This window comes from Sceloporus occidentalis, unplaced genomic scaffold, assembly GCF_023333645.1.
Source record: "Sceloporus occidentalis isolate IW3139 unplaced genomic scaffold, rSceOcc1.0.p SCAF_133, whole genome shotgun sequence".
Lineage (NCBI taxonomy): Eukaryota > Metazoa > Chordata > Lepidosauria > Squamata > Phrynosomatidae > Sceloporus > Sceloporus occidentalis.
The window spans coordinates 244,841-266,238 of record NW_028317113.1 but is presented as its reverse complement, the minus strand read 5'-3'; the positions used below and the strand labels follow the sequence as shown (position 1 = coordinate 266,238).

The 21,398-nt window shown below is 40.4% G+C and overlaps 1 protein-coding gene across 1 annotated transcript in view; it reads right to left on the bottom strand.

Annotated features, from left to right (window-relative positions):
- Positions 1-10,521: 10,521 nt before the first annotated feature.
- LOC149281377 (dyslexia-associated protein KIAA0319-like protein) overlaps positions 10,522-21,398 on the bottom strand; it is a 35,276-nt gene continuing 24,399 nt past the window's right edge. Inside the window, exons 12-24 of the mRNA XM_089499338.1 lie at positions 19,653-19,785; positions 17,980-18,208; positions 17,433-17,556; positions 16,932-17,064; positions 15,967-16,115; positions 15,410-15,561; positions 14,504-14,642; positions 13,516-13,675; positions 13,181-13,323; positions 12,783-12,905; positions 11,640-11,730; positions 10,808-10,902; positions 10,522-10,709 (exon numbers count right to left, since the gene is read on the bottom strand). Coding sequence (XP_089355464.1) covers positions 10,522-10,709; positions 10,808-10,902; positions 11,640-11,730; positions 12,783-12,905; positions 13,181-13,323; positions 13,516-13,675; positions 14,504-14,642; positions 15,410-15,561; positions 15,967-16,115; positions 16,932-17,064; positions 17,433-17,556; positions 17,980-18,208; positions 19,653-19,785 — 1,859 coding nt within the window. The remainder of the gene's footprint in view (positions 10,710-10,807; positions 10,903-11,639; positions 11,731-12,782; positions 12,906-13,180; positions 13,324-13,515; positions 13,676-14,503; positions 14,643-15,409; positions 15,562-15,966; positions 16,116-16,931; positions 17,065-17,432; positions 17,557-17,979; positions 18,209-19,652; positions 19,786-21,398) is intronic.

Genomic DNA, 21,398 nt, shown 5'->3' with positions numbered 1-21,398 from the left:
TATAGGGACATATCTGCATGAGCTCCAAAATGGTTAAGTTGACTGAACCTTTAACATTGGCAGGGTGCTTGGCAAGAGGGCAGTAACCTCCTGTGCTTTCCAGGTCTGAGCGCCGTTTTTTTGTGCGTTTTGCTTTTTTACACATATACATACCTCGGCTCCTCCAGTTCAAGACCCGAATCCGCCGGGTCGTGGGGTCTTGTTGCGGCCCGCCCATTTTTCCTGTAAATGGGGGTGTTACCCACTGCCGTCAGCGGGACCGCCCACCGACATCAGCGTGCAGTCCTGGCAACGTCCCGCTAGGGAACTGAGAAGTTCCCAGGTATGCACATATAGTGACCAAAGAATCTGGAACACGCGGTACAGTTTTGGTCACCAATCTAAGTCCCATAAAAACATTTTTTAGGTTTCATCGACTAAGCAAGTTATTATTAGATTAAGATTGGAAGATCAACAATTTGTTTTAAACAGAGGAAACTGTTCTATACAGTGAGAGCAGTAAAGTTCTGGAATGCACTAACCTGGGAAAAGGCAAGTAATGTGTATTCTTTTAAGAAACAACTGGAATTATTTTTTGGCAAGGAAAGGCACTCTTTAGCACTTATTAGTTTACTCTCTGTGGTAAAAATTGGCATTAGCTTAGTGCAGGTTTTTGGCTTCATCTGTATCAACAAATAAAGGGGAACATTGCAATGTTTTATGGGTTTCTATGCAGTGCCTCTTGGTGAATGGTTGTTGGACAGGCCTGTATGGTGTGTATTGAGCATGGTGTCTGACAAATATTTTTAATTTATGGCACGCTCTCCCTCTTTTTTCTCGTTTCCTCTAGATTGCAAGCTTACCTTATTTCTCAGTTTGTCTTAGTCTGTCAATTCTAGTTTTGTGATTCATAGAATTTATGTACTTTAAGAGACACAGAATACATTGCTGATGCCAAATAAATAAAGGGTAATAATAATACTGTGCAGGACTGGACTTGTCTTCCAAGGCTGAATGTTACCAGCCTTCGTCTGACACTTCGTCTGATTTCCTTTTGGGAATCGTCCTTAGACTGTGATTTTTATTATTTCTGAAGCATCATTTTGGATAATTACATCTCCCATTGGCTAAGAAAGCAGAATTGCCTTTTACTTCCTTGCTTAAGTATACCATGCTTTCTGTATACTGATAATTGCTCACCCCATGTCCTAGTCCAATATGTCTACATTTTTAATATCCCCTATAACATGTACAGTAAAGTACAGCCACATTAGGATGGGTTGAATGAATTGATATTGTCACTTACTCCATTAAATGGGCCAATACACAATGTGGCTTTTTTTTTGTATAAACCAAATGTAATTTTGTGTAAACAGCTAATGACAACAGGTGGCTTTGATGTTTTTAGCTTGCCAAACTTTCTTTAGTAATAGTCTCTCCATTTCCAAAAGGATTTGGTAAGTATATCCACTGACTCCTGAATGATCTCTATAATTCATCAGATGCTAGTGTGTGTTGGGGGAGTGACAGATGGGGAGGGCTACCAGCTGCCAAAGACTTTTCAATCTGGGGAAAAAAACAGGAAAGTCACCCCAGACAGCAGATGCTTTGTTCTGGTTTCTGAAGGAAGAGACGCAAACAGCCTCACAATAGATATTCTGGATCTGCAGCAAACCAACTGTCGTACCTGTCTCTAGCTCAAAAATGTCCTCAAGTCTTTTAGGATGTGCTATCGCGTACCACTAACAAGCATTTGTTCTTACATGAAGATGCCATTAAAAATACCAAAAGACAAAAAAAAATGGGATGTGTACGCAAGTTACCTTAGTAAAACAAATGGAAAATCCTGTGCAGCTATGTCCAAATCCACTCCTGCTCCAATGAGTGCACAATAAGACATTAATCCAAGAAAAAAAATGCGGGATGTTCAGGGATGTTGCAAGTGAATCCACTCTTTAATAAGTGTGATGACGGACAAGGTGGAAGCACAAACATTTTGGGGTACACACACACCCCTTTATCAATGTGCATCTACAGCCATTGGCTAGATAACGTAGGAATGTGTATTTTTACATCACCCCAACAAAAAAAAAATGGCACTAAAGATTCTGGTAAAACTATGAATCAGAAAAGCAGAAATATCCGATTTCCACCACAAATGGCTCAATACCTTTAGATTAGTGGTCTCATTGACATCTTACTGGGACTGCCTGGCTCATATGCCATTAGTAACAGTTATGGCCATTTGTTGAGTTAGGGAAGCGAATGGTGTTTGGCCTTGAAATCCCAGCATTAAGAAAAAGTGACTGGGTTTTGCACTCACAGGCTGGGTCTCAGCTCTTGCCAGAACCTGAAGGTGAGAGGCGATCAGAAGCCCCTAGAGTGTTTCCCACGGAGGCTGGGGATCATTACCTTTACAACATAATTGCAAGCTTCAAAATTATAATTTTAAAAATATTCCAGATGACCTTCACACTATTGCAATTGCCTTAGAAAATTTATATATTGGTTTCATCAGCATTGCAACATTTCAGTGTATAAATAATCTGCCCTGTTCCACCACTTTGTTTTTCCAGGACTCGCACATTTCAAATGTTCCTGACCAGCACGTGTAAAATGCTAGCCTGAGGTATGTAGGCTAATAGACTTGTGCATTCGGATCTGTACAATTTGCAAATTCAGCAATTTGTACAAAGCCATGAAAACAAGGCCAGGCCACCACAAAGTAAAAATTTGCGGGCCCTTTCACTCATGCTCTCTCACTTATATTCTCGTTCACTCTCTCACACTCTAAATGTTTCCCTACATTCTCTGCCGACAACTTCCACATTTTCTTGTTCTTCATCTGCTGACTTCAACCTTCTGTCTTTCATCTCTTCGTCCGCATCTCCGCGAACACAACTTAGTGCGAAGTTCCAGCAAAACGGTGGTGCTTCCCAATTGGAGGATCGCGGGAGAGTTTGTTACCAACAGCGCCATTATTTTAGCAGAAGTTCACCTTAGGGTAAAATATCGGTTCCTTTTATGTCCTCTTTTGCTATCCTCAGATCAGGGGAGAGGGCGAACTTTGTTCACACATTAAAAATGCCCCCCTGATTTTCTTTCAAAGTAAACAGACAGGGAACAACTTGATGCCCAAAAAGAATGGGCCAAAAACAAATCCAAAAATGTGTACGAATCACTTCTGGACCATTTGCACAAGTCTACTGGATAATCAACATTTGGAATTGCCAAAGAGACTATTTTTTTGGGGAGTGTTGTTGAAGTGTGGCTAGGAAGCATGCCTGTACAGTTAACTGGTACCAATCCTCCTAATGTCAGTTTACCCGACTCTGCATAGAGGGTCCAGCAGGACTTGACATAACACAGAATTGGGTCCCGTAGAATTGAACTTTAAATACTCAAATTTGGAAACGAGTGTCAGGGACGTCATACAAGAATCCGCCATTTTGCCCATAGAAGGCACTAAAAACATGGTGGTTGGGCAATGCATCACTTCCGGTTAAGCTATATGAGCCGAGAACCCCCACACCACGCGGCAAACCTGCAGTGTGGGAACAAGTACCAGGTAAGTGTGTAACTATGGCTTTACCAAAACTTTTGCATGTGACATGTTCATAACTATATACTTGAATAACATTTACAATCAAAATTAATATAAAAGATAATTAGATAACTGAATAATAAAAGTTATACTAAAAAAATGTATTTTATTTACATAATTTATATTCATGTACATTTAGTGATCACATTTTACAGTACAATAATGGGGAGGTACAATAACTGAACGGCACTCATATAGTTCAATAAGTCCAATAAGACATTTTAATTGGGGAACAATAATTTGTGCTGTTTCGATACGTATTATTGTGGCTTGTAGGGCTGTAAGACACCATGATACAATCACTAAACATTCTGAGCTCCTAGCAAAGAGGAACATAGCAGGAACAATGAGACCCCCCCAACATTTTGTGTTCAGGCATGTACAGCAAGAGACACGGCTCGTTTGGAGCGAAGGGTGTACAGCAAGAGGCAGGGCTGTCCCAGAAGTGGGGGTATAGGGCAAGAGGCAGGACTGTCCCAGAAGTGGGGGTATAGGGCAAGAGGCAGGACTGTCCCAGAAGTGGGGGTATAGGGCAAGAGGCAGGACTGTCCCAGAAGTGGGGGTATAGGGCAAGAGGCAGGACTGGGCTAAAAGTGGGCTGGAAGGAAGGCATGGCCAACCACCCACCTTATTGTTGGGATAATATGATTACTTATAGACTTGGGGCGTTGAGGAAGAGGACTCTTAGGATCACACACCCGCCTTCATACCAGCATGATATAGTTTGTGTGTCTATATTGACAGGACGTTAATATATTGAGTGCCCTCCTATACGCCGTCGATACAGTACTCTATGGTCAACCTTCCCTCTGGGGGAAAGATGCATTGGGAGCACCCAGAAAGCTTGCACATTTGCCCTCTGGGAAAGTAGGTATGAAGAACCATGTATTTCCCTGAATTTTCATTACTGGGAGTCACCTAATTTAAGAAACATGTTGGCAGACTACAGCCAACAAGCTCCCTTCTCAGACATTCACTGCAGTCCTGACAGCTACAAGTAAAGTAATCTCAACTGAAACTCACTATTCGCATTAACATAGCGTGAGAGCTCTTTGATGAGCGCGAATTTTGATGCAAGCGTTACATTAAATGACAATTAGTTACTATCGGAGACCGGTGTGTTATGAGTTCCATTGGCTTTTAACATCTGGTAAAGCTGCATGTTAGTATTCATCTTCGTAAACGAACGCTAGGCGCAGCGGCCTCTGCTGCATTGCCCTTTTGCCGTCTCCTCCCACCATTTCCCGGTCTCTTACCATAACACCTGTAAACCGTAGTTTCCTTCCGGTCCTCCGCGAATCAAGCCCAGGCCCCCCTACGCGCCGACTCGTGACGTCATCTTCCCGCGAACTGAGGATAGCCAATGAAATGCAAGGGCGGCCTCACCTCCATTGTTTAAAGGTTAAATGATGGCGGTACGTGGAATGTCGCTTGTTAAGGTTAACGAGCTCAGAAACAGTCGCGAGTCGCCAGCGTGGTATTTTCGGGTAGCTGTATTATTGCATTCTATACCCTAAATCATTGATGCAAATTCTGGCAGCTCCTACAGCGACGTGTCCCACAAAAAAAAGGGGTTAAACTCTGGTCACCACTATAGCGAGTGATTAAAGGCTCCTGCTGTTTGGACCGTTCCCGTGGTTGCTATGGTTTTAAGACCACTATCCAGACTTACCACAATAACTACATTTTTATACTCAATCCCAATTTTATTAATGACTATATTTGTTATTTTTTCAGTACTATCTACATCACAGAATAAGTAGAACATACCCATCATGCACTTGTGGTCCTACATGCAGAAATGTATTTATCTTTGACGCTGATCTAGGCCTGGCCTAAAGTGTGTATTAGTGGGAGAGCGAGTGTGTGCGTGTATGTACACAGGTGGTAGTGTGTAAGTACATGAGGGGCCAAAGATGAGTATGATTATACTTGTGCCCAGCCCTCTCCTGGTAACAACTTATCAAGGTTCAAGTTAATCAAATTGTGAAAACTTCATATTTTGCCTTAAAAAAGTGAGAATCTGAGGTAGATGAGGAGTTTCCAAAACTGGGACAAGTCCGGAATTATGTGTTGGTTTTTTGCCATTTGGAGTAGTTATTAACCCCTTTACAATCACTGACGTACCTAGTACGCTCAACAAAGAAAATGTCCTCATATCGCCACAATCGCGAGAAGTCCTGGCCAACCAGTAGCAGAAAAGCGGTGCCCGCCTTTGATTTGAAACTGCTCCAGAGCCAATCAGGAGTGGGATGATGATCTGATCATTGTGGCAGTCACTTGATGACCCCTCTTATAGACAGAGGAGTCATCCTAGATTAAAAAACACATACATTTTAAAAAGCAATACATCGTTATTATTACCTGATCACCTATCAGTGACATTTTAGGTCACTGATTAGTGATCAGTCAATGTCAGTGGCTTAAACTTGTCACTTACCAGTGATCTTATAGCGATCACTTTTTTATTTTACAATATATATTTAATTTTAAACATTTTGTAACCTAATAAACTGCAATGTGATCCCTGATTAATGACCCTTTAGATCAATGATCATTGATCAGTCTTTTTGATCAACAGCCATTGACCTAATCATACACTAAAGTCATACACTAAATGTCACCTAACACTAATCGTGTCAAACACTATCACTATCCCCTAATAGGAGCCCGGCGCTAACCCTTACACTATCCCCTAAACCCTAAAGTAACCTCTAGGTATTTTCACTAAGCTGTTACGTTAGTTTTTAGTGTGCTCTTTGGTTTTGAGACACCAAAAACACATTTGGAAAATTAGACCCAAACACGTGGAAGGAGAACCACCAAAAACATTTTAAAAATTGCCATGTACAATGACACATATACAGAAAAAAAGGAAATCCTGATATTCACCCCGGTATGTGCAAGAAATGTGAAAGGGAAGAAGAAAAAAAACCCTCAATATCATGTAATCCAGTTTGATTCGCCGTTGTGGCGGTCCACTTAGAACTTTAAGTGGGGTGGCTTTGAGATCCTCAGGCTCAGGGAATATATAGTTTATAGAGGTTATTTTGACGTTTAGGGATAGTTTTACTCACAAAATAAGACGTACGGGTTGAAGTGTAGAAAAGCTTAAACCTCTTTGCACTGTCTTGATTTGAGGCTTTCTTGTTACCGTGTAACGCTGATGTATCACATATACAGTGAAACCTACTGAAAAACTGCAATATGTTTGTTAAAAATGAAAAAACAAAAACTCCCGGTATATCACATTTTAAAAAAATCTAGTGATGCATGTTTTTCATATTTAGTCTGGTAACAACACACGTAAATGGAAATACGTGGTAAATGAGGTATTTCCAAAACCAGGACTGTAGTTTGGGGTAGCCGTATTAGTCCAGTGTATAAGAATGCAAAAAAACCCAGAATGTTGCAGAATCTTGTAATACGGTGTTTAAAATAAAAGACGAGCTTTCGTGAGTCCTCCCTTTATCAAGTCAAAAGCATTTCTGACCAAGCAAGTGAAAAACACAGTTTAAAACTAACCAGTACATGTTCTGATACAGGGTTAAAACAACAAGGTAGAGAATTTGCAGACAAAAAACTTAAGAGGGTCGAAAATAGTGGCATATACTGCACAGATAAGGCTGGTGGGGGGGGAGGCAGCAGGGGTGAGTAGTATGTAAAAAAAGGCACAGGTTATAGGAAGTTTTGATAGTGTGCTAAGAAGCTCAAATCCACATTAAGTCCTCTGTTTTTGCATAAAAATGTATCATTTTTTCGCTTCAAATGTCTTTTTCTTGGGTGTTCTTGAAATTACCTCTCAGTGTTTTCATTTTAAGGTCATGTATTGAGTGACCTGTTTGGTTAAAGTGGTGCCTAACTGGACTGCCCATAATAACCCAAGGTTGGATTAAAATCCTTGGAAGATACCAACTCTCTGATCCTTCAAAAAGCGGTGTCCAGATAAGGTTAATTGAGTTGTATGTTAAACATGAATTTTTACAAACCCTGCGCTGAAAGTAATGACCTAAAACGTAATAAATCTGTCCAATACAGTGACTTTATGCAGCCGTCCTACCTGCCAAGCACCATCGCTGACATCCGCACCTTGTATCCCTGTTACATCAGTGGCTGGGGAGTCACCAAGGAAAAATGTTACTTACTTTCTTGGAATCACTAGATTTATAGAAATATATGGTTAAACAAAATGACTTTATGGTATTTGTGTTACATGGAGACAGTTTTTGATGTTCTCACCATAAATGCAATGAAATGCTTCCTATTTTTAGGTCCCTCAAGGACATCTCAATGGGAACTAGGGTGTGGACATTACAAAACATTACAGTTCTTGTTCTTCAACTTCCTGGATGATCTTACGCCTTGCACTTTGAGACATCTGACATTGGGTGGGAAGATCCACTACTGTCCCAAACATTGTCCGTTTGCTCAGTATGTCTCGGACAGTGGTTTGGTGCCCTACCTGGACACTTTGGAAAGGGTTGTGTAAGCTTTTCCAGACCGATACAAATCACAAACCATTTCCCTGGGCTGTTCTGGGATGTGTTTGTGCATGGCATGATTGTACTTTGGAGCTTTCTGTGCCAACTACTCCAACTTTTGGGCTTGGCACAGATTTATTTTGGGCAAGGCTGGCTGAAATCAAGTCCGAAGAAGACCTTGGTGTTCTCTCAAGTCTATATCTTTTATAGGGAAGAATGTAGTAGTAGTTATTTAAAGTTGAATAGTCAAATTACTTACAGAAACCAAGACAACAAGATCAAGGACATCAAGAAAAACGGCAGACTAGATGGGCAGAATAGTTCTGATGTAAGAAGAACACAATGTGTGGATACAATGCTCCAGCACTGGAGGCTAAGAGCAACAAGGCATTTTAAGACCACTAATTACACAAATGGCTTCAGGCAGGTGGTAAGTATGGGCAGGTGTGCAACCTCCAAAGCTTAGGGTTCGTGGTTTAAATTCTGCCGGTGCATAGTTCTGGGGATGGGGTAGGGTCAAAGAGATACCGCACCCAGTTTTTTATGATCTTGCCCAGATTCAGTGAAAAACAGTTGAATTGTATCTAAAAAAAAAATGTATATTTCCTTTTTTAACACCAGCTTCAGAAAACATAAGTTATTAATTGGGTTCATGAAGTGTTGGGTTGTCTAGTTTTTAAAGACACAAAGTGTGTCTAACCAAGAGTGTATAAGTGCTTGTGTGTCTGTTTATGCAAGGGCATGTGCGTGATGCGTGTTTATATGGAACACGGCACGGTATACCCTGACTCCTTATAATACTTCTTTGTGGGAGTGATAAATTAGCTCATCCTTTATCATCCAGCCAGGCATTGTGGATAATGAAATCTAACACATTACATTAGTATTGCCATAAAGAATTACCTCAATGTAATCTTTGAGCAGGGAAAGCTACCCAAAATATCACGACTGACACCAATGGCAGCCTCCAGGTCTGCAGATAAAAGTATGTTTATTGGAACAAAATGAATAAAAATATATTGTTATTCGGGACTTCCCCTTTAAACACACCATAGACTATAAAGTAAGTCCCTTACCAAAGGTATGCATGACCATTGGCATTCTCACCAAGAACAAGTAAATATATAGTAAATTTGTCGTTGGCCGATTTTTTTCTCTTTAAAGGGGTGGCTTAACACCTGCTAAACCATAACTGCTCAAGTTGATAGCCATAGCCAGCCATTGATTTGGGAATGAGCTTTTGTGGGGGCAAACATTGCAAGCATTATAGGTTACTTATAAAAGGCGATTCTAGTATAGAGGTTGAAAAGTGTCCTTATTACCAAAACCATACATGGGAGCCCCATGGCTTCTGGGAGCCTCTGTTGGGGTAGTTAGTCTTAAGTTGGTGAGAAATGCCTAGCAGGCTGGATATATGCAGATGCACGCTGAGTGAGAACAACATCTTAGTGTGTAACCGTGTGTGTATATAGTCAGAGACCACACACACGCCACCGGCCTTAAAGTGTCAGAGCCGATTTTAATTCCCGGTCCAATTCAGTTTGATACTCCGTCAAGAATATGAACTTGGTTCTTCTGTTTTTAGCTCTGGATTATTTGACAGGTAAACTCTCATGGATGGATGGATGGATGTTTGACTTGGCATGTGCAGAGAGCTATGAGTATTTTTGGGCTACCGACCTACTACCTATTCACTGAATTTTTGTATATGTATGTAAAAAGATAAAATTAAACAAACTGAATACGTTTCAGAACCTGTAAAGTACGAACCTGTGTCTGTGCAAAGTTGTTGGGTACATAAAGGCTGGCGAAAAGCATTGTACAGTGTACTTTATTGAACACAATAACTTAGCGCTTTTCCCTTTTTCAAACCCAGATTCCAGTTAACACAACGTTAGTCCTTGCAGGTCAGCTTCCTTTTCCTTTATGGCTTATTGTAGAAAAACGTGAATAACTTGTGCCTCTAGGTAACTATTTGTACTTCGAACTGCCAAAGACTTTAAATAAGTTCTGGTTTCACATCCCAGGGACAGTGTCAGGGGCACAGAATCCAGCCAGCGCCATTCACATTTTATCCTTCATTGATGTGAAAAAAAAAATCAGCAGCGTAGTGCACTTTAATGTGGGACCGGTTTTTTGTTTAAAAATGTGGCTCATACCTGAGGATCAACAATCCCAAGGTTCTGTGCAGAAACAAAAATACCATTAAATTAGTCACATAAAAAAATAGCTGGATTATTCCAGTAGTAGTTCCTCCAGTCGTAAAATTCCAGTTCAAGTATGTGTAATCCCGGGTTCCCCTGAGATGCAAGGGCGGTGGTAATCTATTAAAATATCCTTTTCAAGCAGCTTTATTGAAGGAGAAAACCAACTGTATTGAAAGTGAAAGTGGAGGACAGTCATCCAGCACAGCAGAAAATGGGTTCCCGGACCCTGCCGGCTCTGTCTCCTTTCTGACTATAAGATCTCTTCTCTTTGGTTCTTGGTTTTGTGGGATGCTTGTCCATTACGCAATGAGCCATTCTGAGGTCGGAGGAGTTTTCCCTTCTCCCCGTCTGACCAGGTGAACACGTTGTCCTCGCTGTCTAGTTCTGATTCTGAGTGCATCAGACTAGTATTCTGAACTGGGGCTTTCAGCTTCACACCTGGGGGAAAGACATTATGAAACAAACTCCTAAAGCAGATAAAACCTTTCATACAAACATGCATTTGCATTCTCTCTCTCCCATATCCATCTACTTACCTGTTTTGAGGCTGGATTTCAGCTCAATGCTCTCTTGATCATCTGTCCCGTCTAGGATCTTGTACCTGCTCTTACGTTTAGGTTTTCCCTTCTTCCTGTGAGGGCAGCAAAATTAAAGATCACATGTTAAGGTGCAAGAAGTATGGATCAGGGTACTTTTAACCGGTCACATTTGATTTTTATGTTGACGTTCATTAAAAAGTGATTTATGCTATATATGCATTTATTGTATTGACTTATCTGTCGTGCCCTTTTAAAGTACCAATGAAACTTTGGTTGCGATTCACCCACTATTGTTGCGAATGAAATATATTTTTCAAGGACAGATGGAAAATTCACCCCAAATGGTGGTTTATTAACCTTTTTTTTTTATTTGGACAACATATATAGCTCCATTTATTATTTATCAATTATGCTACATTAGTGTTTTATTAAACACTCATCTACAGACACCAGCCCAGCCAGGCGGCTTGTTTTTCCCTCAGAAATCTGATGGTGCTGCCACAACCACAAGGGATTCTGGGTAGGCTGGCTTGTCTGGTGTCTGTAGATGAGTATTTAATAATGCTTCTACTACCCCTTAATTTTAAGTGGAAGGGTTTTCCATCACCTTTACCCACCATAACTTATGTATTAGTTTTAGCATTGATAAATAGCATTGATAAATGTCCATTAAGCTAGAAGCACGGTAGTTCCTACCATTCTTTGAGAACATCAGGCCGTCTGATCTTTCTGTGAACCTTTATAATTCTAACAGGCTGTTTTTACATAAATGTATTATGTTTTTAGTTTTTGTAAATACTGCTTTTCCCTAATCTCTGTCATATATTACCTTCTACAGCAGCAGATCACACACCATGACAGCAGTCCCAGACCCACTACACAAAGGAAGCTGGTAATGATGACGTACAGCACACTCCAATCTGCAAGAGAGAGCATGCAGGCCGTGTCATAGGGCACAACATGAACAAGTGCTAAACATTTGCAAAGGGTAGGAGGTTAGTTATGGTGCAGTATATCATATTTCCAAGGAAAGGCAACCAATTAAACAGTAATGCAGAGGAAATCTGCCAGGTCTGCCCAATACCCATTTGCCAAAAGGGACCACATAAAAAAACTTAGCAAAGGATTCAGTCATGGGGAAGGCAGCTGAAAACCTTATCACTGTTTATGACCCAATGACTGTGTGGAAAATAAATTAACCCCTTCGTGAAAATGGTTGATTTGATTTCTGTACTCTTCTTGACCATGGCTGTTTTAACATTTCTGCGGTGCTCATGTTTAGCTGTAATTTTCTTCTTTCCCATTTACTTAACCCACACAAATTATATATTGTTTATTTTAGGATAAGGAGGGCTTTGTTTAGATGTCATTATTTTGATTGTATATAATACAATTTTTTTACTTGAAAAATATTTTACTCATCTGTACCAACCAATGAAAAAACCTGCTAAATAGATTCTATTTGTCCTGAGTTTAGAAATACCCAATGTTTTTATGTTTGTTTTTTTTACTTTTTTCCTACAAGTTATTGGGCAATAAGTGCAAGTAGCGTTTTGCCATTTCAAAACCTTTTTTCCAAATCTGGTAATTCTGCCCCCATGTGCTATTTGGAACATCATTGAAGCCGACCAATGCAATTTACCCCATCAAACCATATATTTTTGAATACTACACACCCCAGGGTATTTCAAGTGCTAGCTGAGGGGTAGGGAGGATCAGAGGGGAACAGCAGAAGGCAACATAGGACACTTATCCTTGTAGGAATTCAAAGGTTTAAGCAGGACATGGACTAGTCAGAGTGCATCATGCGGACTCTGACAGGACCTTACTTTAAGCCCTACCCAGCGTGACTGACTATTCCCACAGTGACAATGCTGATTATATATTTTAGATGTTACACTTTTTTTCGTTTTAACTATGAAGTTAACCGCATAAACCACGATCATTCCAATATAAGCAGACCAAGACTCACCACAGTTGCTCTCTCCATCACCAAACTGCCTACGGATGAAGTTCTCCATCCAGAAAGGGTCACAGACACAGAGTTTGGTGACAGAGTTGCAGTGACCATGCAGGGAACAGTTCAGCTGGCAGGCTAGGAAGAGATAAACCATGAGTACATAACCTTTAAGCGACTGGAAATGCGGGAAAGGGTCTACTGTATTATTCACTGCTATCAGTGGTATCTTCCTCCCTAACAATAAGTAATTTCAATGAATTTGGAGCGGCTCAAAACACTAAGCATCTTAACCCAAAAGTTGTTTTTTTTTTTATAAAAAAAACATTATATTTTCTTGGCACTACCAGGCAGTATAAGCTACAAACTCGATTAAGAGTGAGATTAAACACAGTCATCCAATCTAAACTCACTGAATGTGTCTATTTCCAGAGCTCTGAAGATAAGAAAGTCATTCTGTTGTTTGTGAAGCTCATTGCGAAGGGTCCAGGCCACTTGGTAACCTTTCATGACCAGGTGTGGTGGCTGATTCTTGACATAAAAGACCACCTTTGTACTGTAGTTAAAAAAAACAAACAAACATTTTTGTTGAAGAGTAGAAATGTACTATGTAAATATATTATTTTAAAGCCCATGGAGGTGTCTCAGATGAAGACAGGATTTTTTTTGTCTAAAAGGGCAAGTACTTACATGAAAATATCCTATAATGTTAAGGGGGTTTAGGGTCTGATCCTAAAAAGCTACCCACCTCTGTTCTGTGTAAAGTTGGATCTTCTGCACAATAATGTCCGAATCTAGTACCCCTAAGAGCACTCCAATTTGCCTCATGAACATCCCCTTCTGCCTCTCGGTCAGCCTGCTGACATTCACATCCAGAATCATCTCAACCAGGTTGCTCTTCATGGGATCTTTGGGTGGTAAAGAAAGGGGAGAAGTTACTACTGATTTCTCAAGATGGTCATATTTCTTCTATATGATATGAAAATAGCCATTAGTTAAATTGCTAAGTGGCAGCTCTGGGTAATATTTCCCAGCAACGTTAGATCTACCCTGTTTTTATGTAAGCAAATTTAGCGCTTGCATTACATTGCACAGTAACACGGATTTATTTTTATAGTGCCTGCAGATCCTGTAGTACTGTTCACTAAAAAAAAATAATAATAATTCTACATACAACCCCTAAATGGACTTTGGGGCCTGGATGCTTTATTACAACAAGATTAAGAGAAAACATTGAACAAGCCTACTGTTCCCAGGCACGGCAAACAGCCCGAAAACACCTTATAGATACCACATCCAAATAGAGTGAAGACTTAATATGTTCATGTGTACTTAAGTTTACAAAGTTGTTATCAAAAAATTCAGAAGAAGAATTGAATGCCATGTAGGGCAATATTTAGGAAAGTGCCTGCATGTATACACTAGTGTAAATTACAGCCAGTCATGTGATAGTTGGGTGCCACAGTCTACTCACAAACCACACTGGCAGCAAGTCTATAATTTTAATGGCAGGTTTATTTGAACAGAGAGAGACAGAATAGAACCAAAAAAAACCAGAGTAACGCATTTCAAATAAATTATAAATGGATTTGCATGAAATACGTAAGTATTTGACCCCTTTGCAAAACACTTAGTACTTGGTGGCAAAACCCTTGTTTGTGTATCTAACAGCTGTAACTGTTAGCTATACTGAATTGTCAAACTATTAGAGATAAAATGGTATAGAATGTCATTACCTGGTTTTACCTCCACGGTTGCCCTGTCACTGTCACTTTCCCCCTTAGCATCTGTTACTTTTAGGTGAAATGTATAAGTGCCTTCAACCAGATTGGACAGAAATAAGGCTGCATGACGATCAGAGTTATTAAGCACCTCCTGTAAAAGGAAAAAGTTTCTTCACCTTCCTCACACACCCGCACTTTATACATTCAGCTAACAGTTTAACTAGCAAGTGATTCATCAAATATACAGCATGTTATACAAATATACCTATATGACCTAATCTATTATCCCAAGTAGCTATAGTCTCCAGAGAGCACTTGCCATTTACTCAATTAGTTCTCCTATAACCACAGGTTTCTTGTAAGATCAGCCTGAATGGTTTTAAATATTAATCATTAAATTGCCTGTTGTTATATAAAAACTGTCTAGTTATTCTTATCAGGGCCCAAATACATTTTTACTATACAAATATGCTGACACCGACAGCAAGCTAACTCACAAAATATAATGTACTAATACCCCAATCAGAAATTATTTGAGATGTCTTCAGGGTGAACGCTATATACCAAGAGTGGGGTTATGAGTGACAAGCTCTATGACCCCAAATGTACAGGAGAGAAATAAAAGTACTGCTCATTTTCCTGGCGTGCTAATGATGTAAGAGGGCAGCTGTGCTGGGCAAAATAAATAAATGTTCAACTTCTTGCTTATTTGTTACAGTAATTCTGTGAGTTTTGATCGTGTACTGATGTAAGCACTTGGGTACAGACTAGACATAAGAGCTACACTACGTAGTTTAATCGCCGTTCTCGGCATTAACAAGTATTCCTAGGCCATTTAAAACATGATCACGTTGCCATCCGGCAAGGCTCCATCAAACTCCGTACAAAAGACTTATACTCTAGTGAAGTGCTACTCACCCCAGCTGCAGGGCTCCCTTCGTCCCGCTCCCACTGATAGCTGACTATTCCCTTATCATCCCAGGACTTTGTTCCATCCAGCTCTGCAGTACTAGTAGGGAGGGTGATGACCAGGTTTCCTGCAATCTTGGCAACCGGTGGTTTGTTCATCTCTGTAAAGGGAAATTAAGTCATTTAAATCATAGCAATAAAATCAGTCTAAAGATGAGGAGTTTGATTTATGGCATACATTTACATTTAAATAACTAACTTTTTGTTTTAAAACACAATAATCTACCAACCAAACAGAAGGAACCAGGACCCGCTAAGTGAGCTTTGGGATGAGAATGATACCAAACCAAAAATGCAGGAAAAAATAAAACTAGGAAATGAGGTAGATGAAGTACTCCCCATTTACTATAGGGATGACCAAATCTCTCTTTTGGATTGTCCCCAATTTACACACTGCTAAAAACATTGCTTTTTTGTCAGTATGGGATAATCGTTTGGTAGGACACTTCAGAAGGTAAGACTTGTATGATACCAACACTTTAAAAAACTCTTCCCCGAGCACCTACCTTCCTTCACAATGACACTGACAACGCTTTGACTCTCCAAGTCTCGCTCGTCCTTAACAGTTAGAGTGAACTCGTACGTTCCGACTTGCAAGCCGGTCACTGTCGCAATGCTGGTGTTTCCATTCTCAATTTTCACTCCACTGGGCCCTCTGAAAAAAAAGAACTGCATTATTTACAGTTAAAATCAGCTCAAAATGCACTAAAGTGTAGACCTTACTTAAGATTTTATTGTTGTATTTTCCGAGGGGTGGGGAACATTGTTTAATGTGTTCTTTTGGGGGGGGGGAGGGGGGGCACATACAGTTAAGTGCTCTATTTAACTTGTAGTTGCCCTAGAGCAGTGGTTCTCAACCTTCCTAATGTTGCGACCCTTTAATACAGTTCCTCATGTTGTGCTGACCCCCCAACCATAAAATTATGTAATTATATATTGTGAAATATGTGTTTTTCGATGGTCTTAGGCGACCCCTGTGAAAGGGTCATTCGACCCACAAAGGGGTCGCGACCCACAGGTTGAGAACCGCTGCCCTAGAGCATTTGTGAGCAACATGAGGTCCAGTGACTAAAGGCAAATACGTAGCCAAGCCACTAGGACACTTAGGGGTTATCTATTAAGAGCAATATTGTTGCAAGGTGGAGCAATCTGTAGGATGTTCCATTGGTTAGTATGGTGACTGCGCCACGGTTCGAATACCGTCCACGAACTGGGATTTTTCTTCTGTCTACAAGCTCATGCTTTGTGTGAACGCTGTACTAATTACTTACGAATGTGTTATATAGAGTGTGTTTAAATTCATATTACTCAACACTTTTCAGTGTTGCGTTCGCTCATCATTCTACTAAGAATAAATAAAGAAAAAAAGTAAATCCTAACATCTCTACACGATTATGCAAAATACAGAAACCTTTCCTTAAGCAGCCCTGGAAGACTCCTGGACGATCATACAACAAGTACAGGTACACACCGCGTTTTCTCCCATCGATAAGAGACAATTTTCTGGTCATCAGTGCTTCGGCTGCCATCCAGAGTGGTGCTGTCCACTGGCAGGGTGAGCTCCTTGTCTGGTCCAGCATCAGCCTGTGGTGGCTTGTTATTCTCTGGTAGACGAGAAAAGTATTCACATACCATGAAGGAAAAAAGAACAAAGCCGTCCCTCCTCGCATTAAGCCAAGAGAGTGATTCTACTAATATAAAATATATATATATATATATATATATATTTTTTTTTTTTAAATCTGCAGCAAAAATAATTATAATAATGACAAATGAAAATGAATTTGAAACAGCTATGGCTGGAGATTTTACTTGGACACATAAAAAGACCAATTTTTTTTCCATGCCAAAAAAAAGCTAATATTTCTACAAAAATACTGATTTTCTTTTAATACATAATGTTTGAAAAGAAAAAAAAAAAGGCTAGGAGTGACGGCTGATGTCATGAACAAAATTCATGAGCACTACTTACCTGGCTGAACGATCACCGTGACCTCGCTGGTAGACTGCTGCCCAGCAGAGTCTGTCACCGTCAGCTGGAAGGTGTAGTCACCTTCCTGTAGTGCAGATAGCTGAAGAGTCGAAGTCCGGACTCCCTATAAATAAAAATCTAGCATAAGTGCATTTGATGGCAATGTCCCCTAATATTTCATGTCTTGGTGTCGCATTTGCAAACTTGTATAAGCTTTATTTCTTCATCGTTTACTCTTATTTAATACATCTGCCCAACTCAAATTTGTTTTTGTAACTTTAGGGATGGGGATCCCAATGAGTTAAACAAGCCTCATCTCAACACAAAAATATGTGGACTTGCTGGAGTACTCTGGACCTTTGCACACATGTGCGGAAAAGCTTGGCTCATTTCATAAAACAATACACAGAACTAAAATAGGACACAATTAACCAAAACATTTTGTTGACTAATCCCTTTCAATAGGTCGATTTAAATACTTGGCATTACTGCACGGTAAAATTCTGGAACAGCGTAAAACGGCCCATATTTATTTCAAATCCCTTACCTGCATCTCCATGACATTTCCTTTGCTACTTGGACTCAAAGACCACTCGTAGCTAACAATGCCATGATCATCTGTACTCAGATTCCCATAGAGAACGATAGAGTTTTTAGGGAGGGTGATGACTTGGTTGGCGCCTGCATTCGCAACAGGAGGGTAATCCACAGCTTTGCTGACGGTCAGGCTGGCGGTGGTAGAGTTCTTGGCCCCATCTGAGTCCGTGACAGTGAGGCTGCAAACAGGAAGAGGGACGGTGAGTTAGATGGACATGGGTCCGATCACAGGGTTTGTAACAATATTCCACACAGTCAAGTGATCAAGTGATTTTGTTTTCCCCTTTTTTAATTCTCTCCTCTAAATGTGACCAGGCATTAAAAATGCTGAGGATTTGCATTCTTCATCACACAATGTAAAAATACAATATCGAAGCAAACAGAAAGCTCTCAGCAATATAAGACATGTGGTGTGAGCAGCCAAGTGGTAAACTCATGGACGAGGGAAAAGAAAGGAACAGCACAGGGAAAGGTAATTCAATTGGTAAAGCTTTTTATTCTTAGCAAATTAAGTTGCTTTGTTTTAGGACCCCAGAGATGCAGAAATCCACATCTGAAAACATTCTTAACTATTTTCTGCAAAAAAAATAAAAATAAAAAAGCAATAGTCCAGTGTCTCTTTAATACACAACGGAGAGCAGCCTAGGATTGCAAAACACGTTTCGGAATACACAACACGATTCTGTTTCATCAGACTGGCAGTAATTAAAACACATAGCAGGATTAGCCGTCCCAGACGCCTTCCGTTCAGCGCTGCGGCTGCAGCAGATGGAAAATACTTTACCTTCAGTTCCAGGTAGGTGGAAATAATTTATTCTGTTTATTGGGATTAGTAACCAATTATAAACTAAAAATGTACGCAACAAAAACCACAATGCTTCCCAGCAAGTGTACGGGGCTAAACTCCTTTAATTCCTGGCTACTTAGAGATTTCTTGTCAGCGCCATGTAGCATTAAGTCAATCGCAGCAGACTACGGGTGACAGATGTAGGTTACATATTGAACGAAAGCCATTGGTAGGACTGTGTCACGACTACGAGCGTGCGGGGAGGCTTCCGGTGACACCGCTGCACTCTGCATGCAGCCACACAGAATGAATGCAATTAGGCACTGTTCAGATTCAGTGGTCATACAGGAGGCACAAAAAGCCATTGTCTGGGATCAGTGCCAATATCCCAGCGCTGTATGGATGCAATATTAAGCACAATATGCTGTTAACTATCTGATGGCCATTCATGCCAGAATGCCTGCCGTGCCTCGCTTTGCTCATGTTATAGGCAGGCAGAAGGTGGAGAGTGTACAATATATGGCAACAGCCCCTACCTTTCTAAAATATATTTTTTTGTAGTTATATCAAATAGGTAATTAAAAAGGTACACAAGTTCCCTTCAAATCCAAGCCACGCGTTTCTTTTTCCCCTTAAATTCCGCTTTAATTAATTGCGCGGACATCACAGTGCCCGGTGTAGCAACTGGATTGGAAGCGAGAAACATAATTTGAACCTCTTTCGTAAACTAATAACCTATTTTACAGATAATTACATCTATGGACTGACGTATATAATAATAATGACAAAAACACAATACACGATGTATATGCCTTCCGCCGGCTACAGTCACTCACCTGAAAGTGTAGTTTCCAGGGACCAGGTTGGTAAGTTTTAAGATAGGTGCATCTCCGGTCACCTTTTCCTCTCTCAGGGGGCCTTTCAGTTCCTCCCAGTGGTAACTGACAATCTTTTCATCATCAGTGCTTTCTGAGAAGATGGCGAGAGACTCTGTATCAGTAACTTAAAGCACTTCTCATTAAAAGATGTGCGCACAGTGGGGTCAGGCCACCAAGGGCATGCCGCATGACAATCAACGAAAGCACTTAGTTTGTGCACTTAACTTTACTGGGAGCCATTATAAGCTTTCCAGAGCCACCTACACATCACTTCATGGTTGAAAGGGTCTCTAAGAGCTAATTAGGATTTTAAGAAAAGAGCCTTGTTCTGTGCCCAAGAGGCAATTTAGGAGTATAGCACTGCAGTTTTTATTTGTCGCCACTAGAGGGGGTAAAAGAAGCAGCCATTTTAGATGCACAATGTCCTCAGTGTCTCAAATCACAGGATATGGTTGGGTGACAGGACTGGGAAACAACCAAATGGCAAAAGAGGAGTTAATGCATAATAGCAAACCACAAATATACAAATGCACAGCCAGAATAGAGATGGAGGTTAAAGGTGGCTTTCTCTTGCCCCTATTCTTACATATACACCGAATTCATCACTCAATCAAATTTCAAGGTTTGTAATAAACCCAGATGCTCTGCGTTACGAGGTAAGACCCGGTACTAAAGGGAGGGCTAGCCAAAGCACCCCCCCCCCCGGGATATCCGTGTATGTCATTGATGAAATGCCTGCCGTGAAGCTTGTTGCTGCCCACCTCTGCATTTAGTTCCCTGTTCTCTGTGTGAGCCAAATCACGGACAACTAGGTACATTTTTCATTTGGTCCTTTAAAGAAAAAAGGAGCAACCTACACTGCAATGAAAGGTGTGTGTGTTGTGGACATCTGTGGCTATAGAAGATATAGAACACATGCCACGCAGACCTGAGAAGTGGCAATACCAACAGGGAAAACACAATTGAGAGGATAAAGAGGCCTTAAATGTAAACAAATTAACTGTGGAAGGATTTGCCTTAAATTACATTAAGCATAAAACAAGCTTGGCTCTCTGTCTTGGAAAACAGCTCCTACTATGCTCAGGCAGTCGTTTTGGGGTCGAAAATCAGCAGCTGAGTCAAGGACAGCTATTCCTGCGCTTCACCAAAACTGTATAACTATAACTCTTCACTGGTGCAGCACAAGGCAAACAACGGGCGTACAAGCTGGATGAAGTGGGCACAATACCGTGACCCCCACAAAATCTGTATTCAAGGCAAGTGTCTAAGCTGCCATATAAGAAGAACTAGTACAATAAAATATGTATAAGAGATATGAAAAAGAATGAGTTACAACAGTACTGCACTGGGATGAAAAATCTGACTAAGGTCTATTTCGTATATTTAGATTTGCAGATGCCGAGATTTTTCTGGTAGTCGGGAAAAGCTTAGTGTCATTTTTCTATGCCTGGTAATAATCTTAACAGTTATATAATAGAGATGTAGAAGTAGATGTAGCTGTTCAAAGCGCATACGTGCAAAACACGCTAAGCCTCCTCTTCTCTTTATTACAAGCCTGTCTGGCTAGCTGTCTTCATACCAATTGTTGAATCTAATGCATTTGTTTTTATGGGACTACCGACCTAATTATATATATATATATATATATATATATATATATATATATATATATATATATATATAAAAGCAACTGGTGAGGGGTTA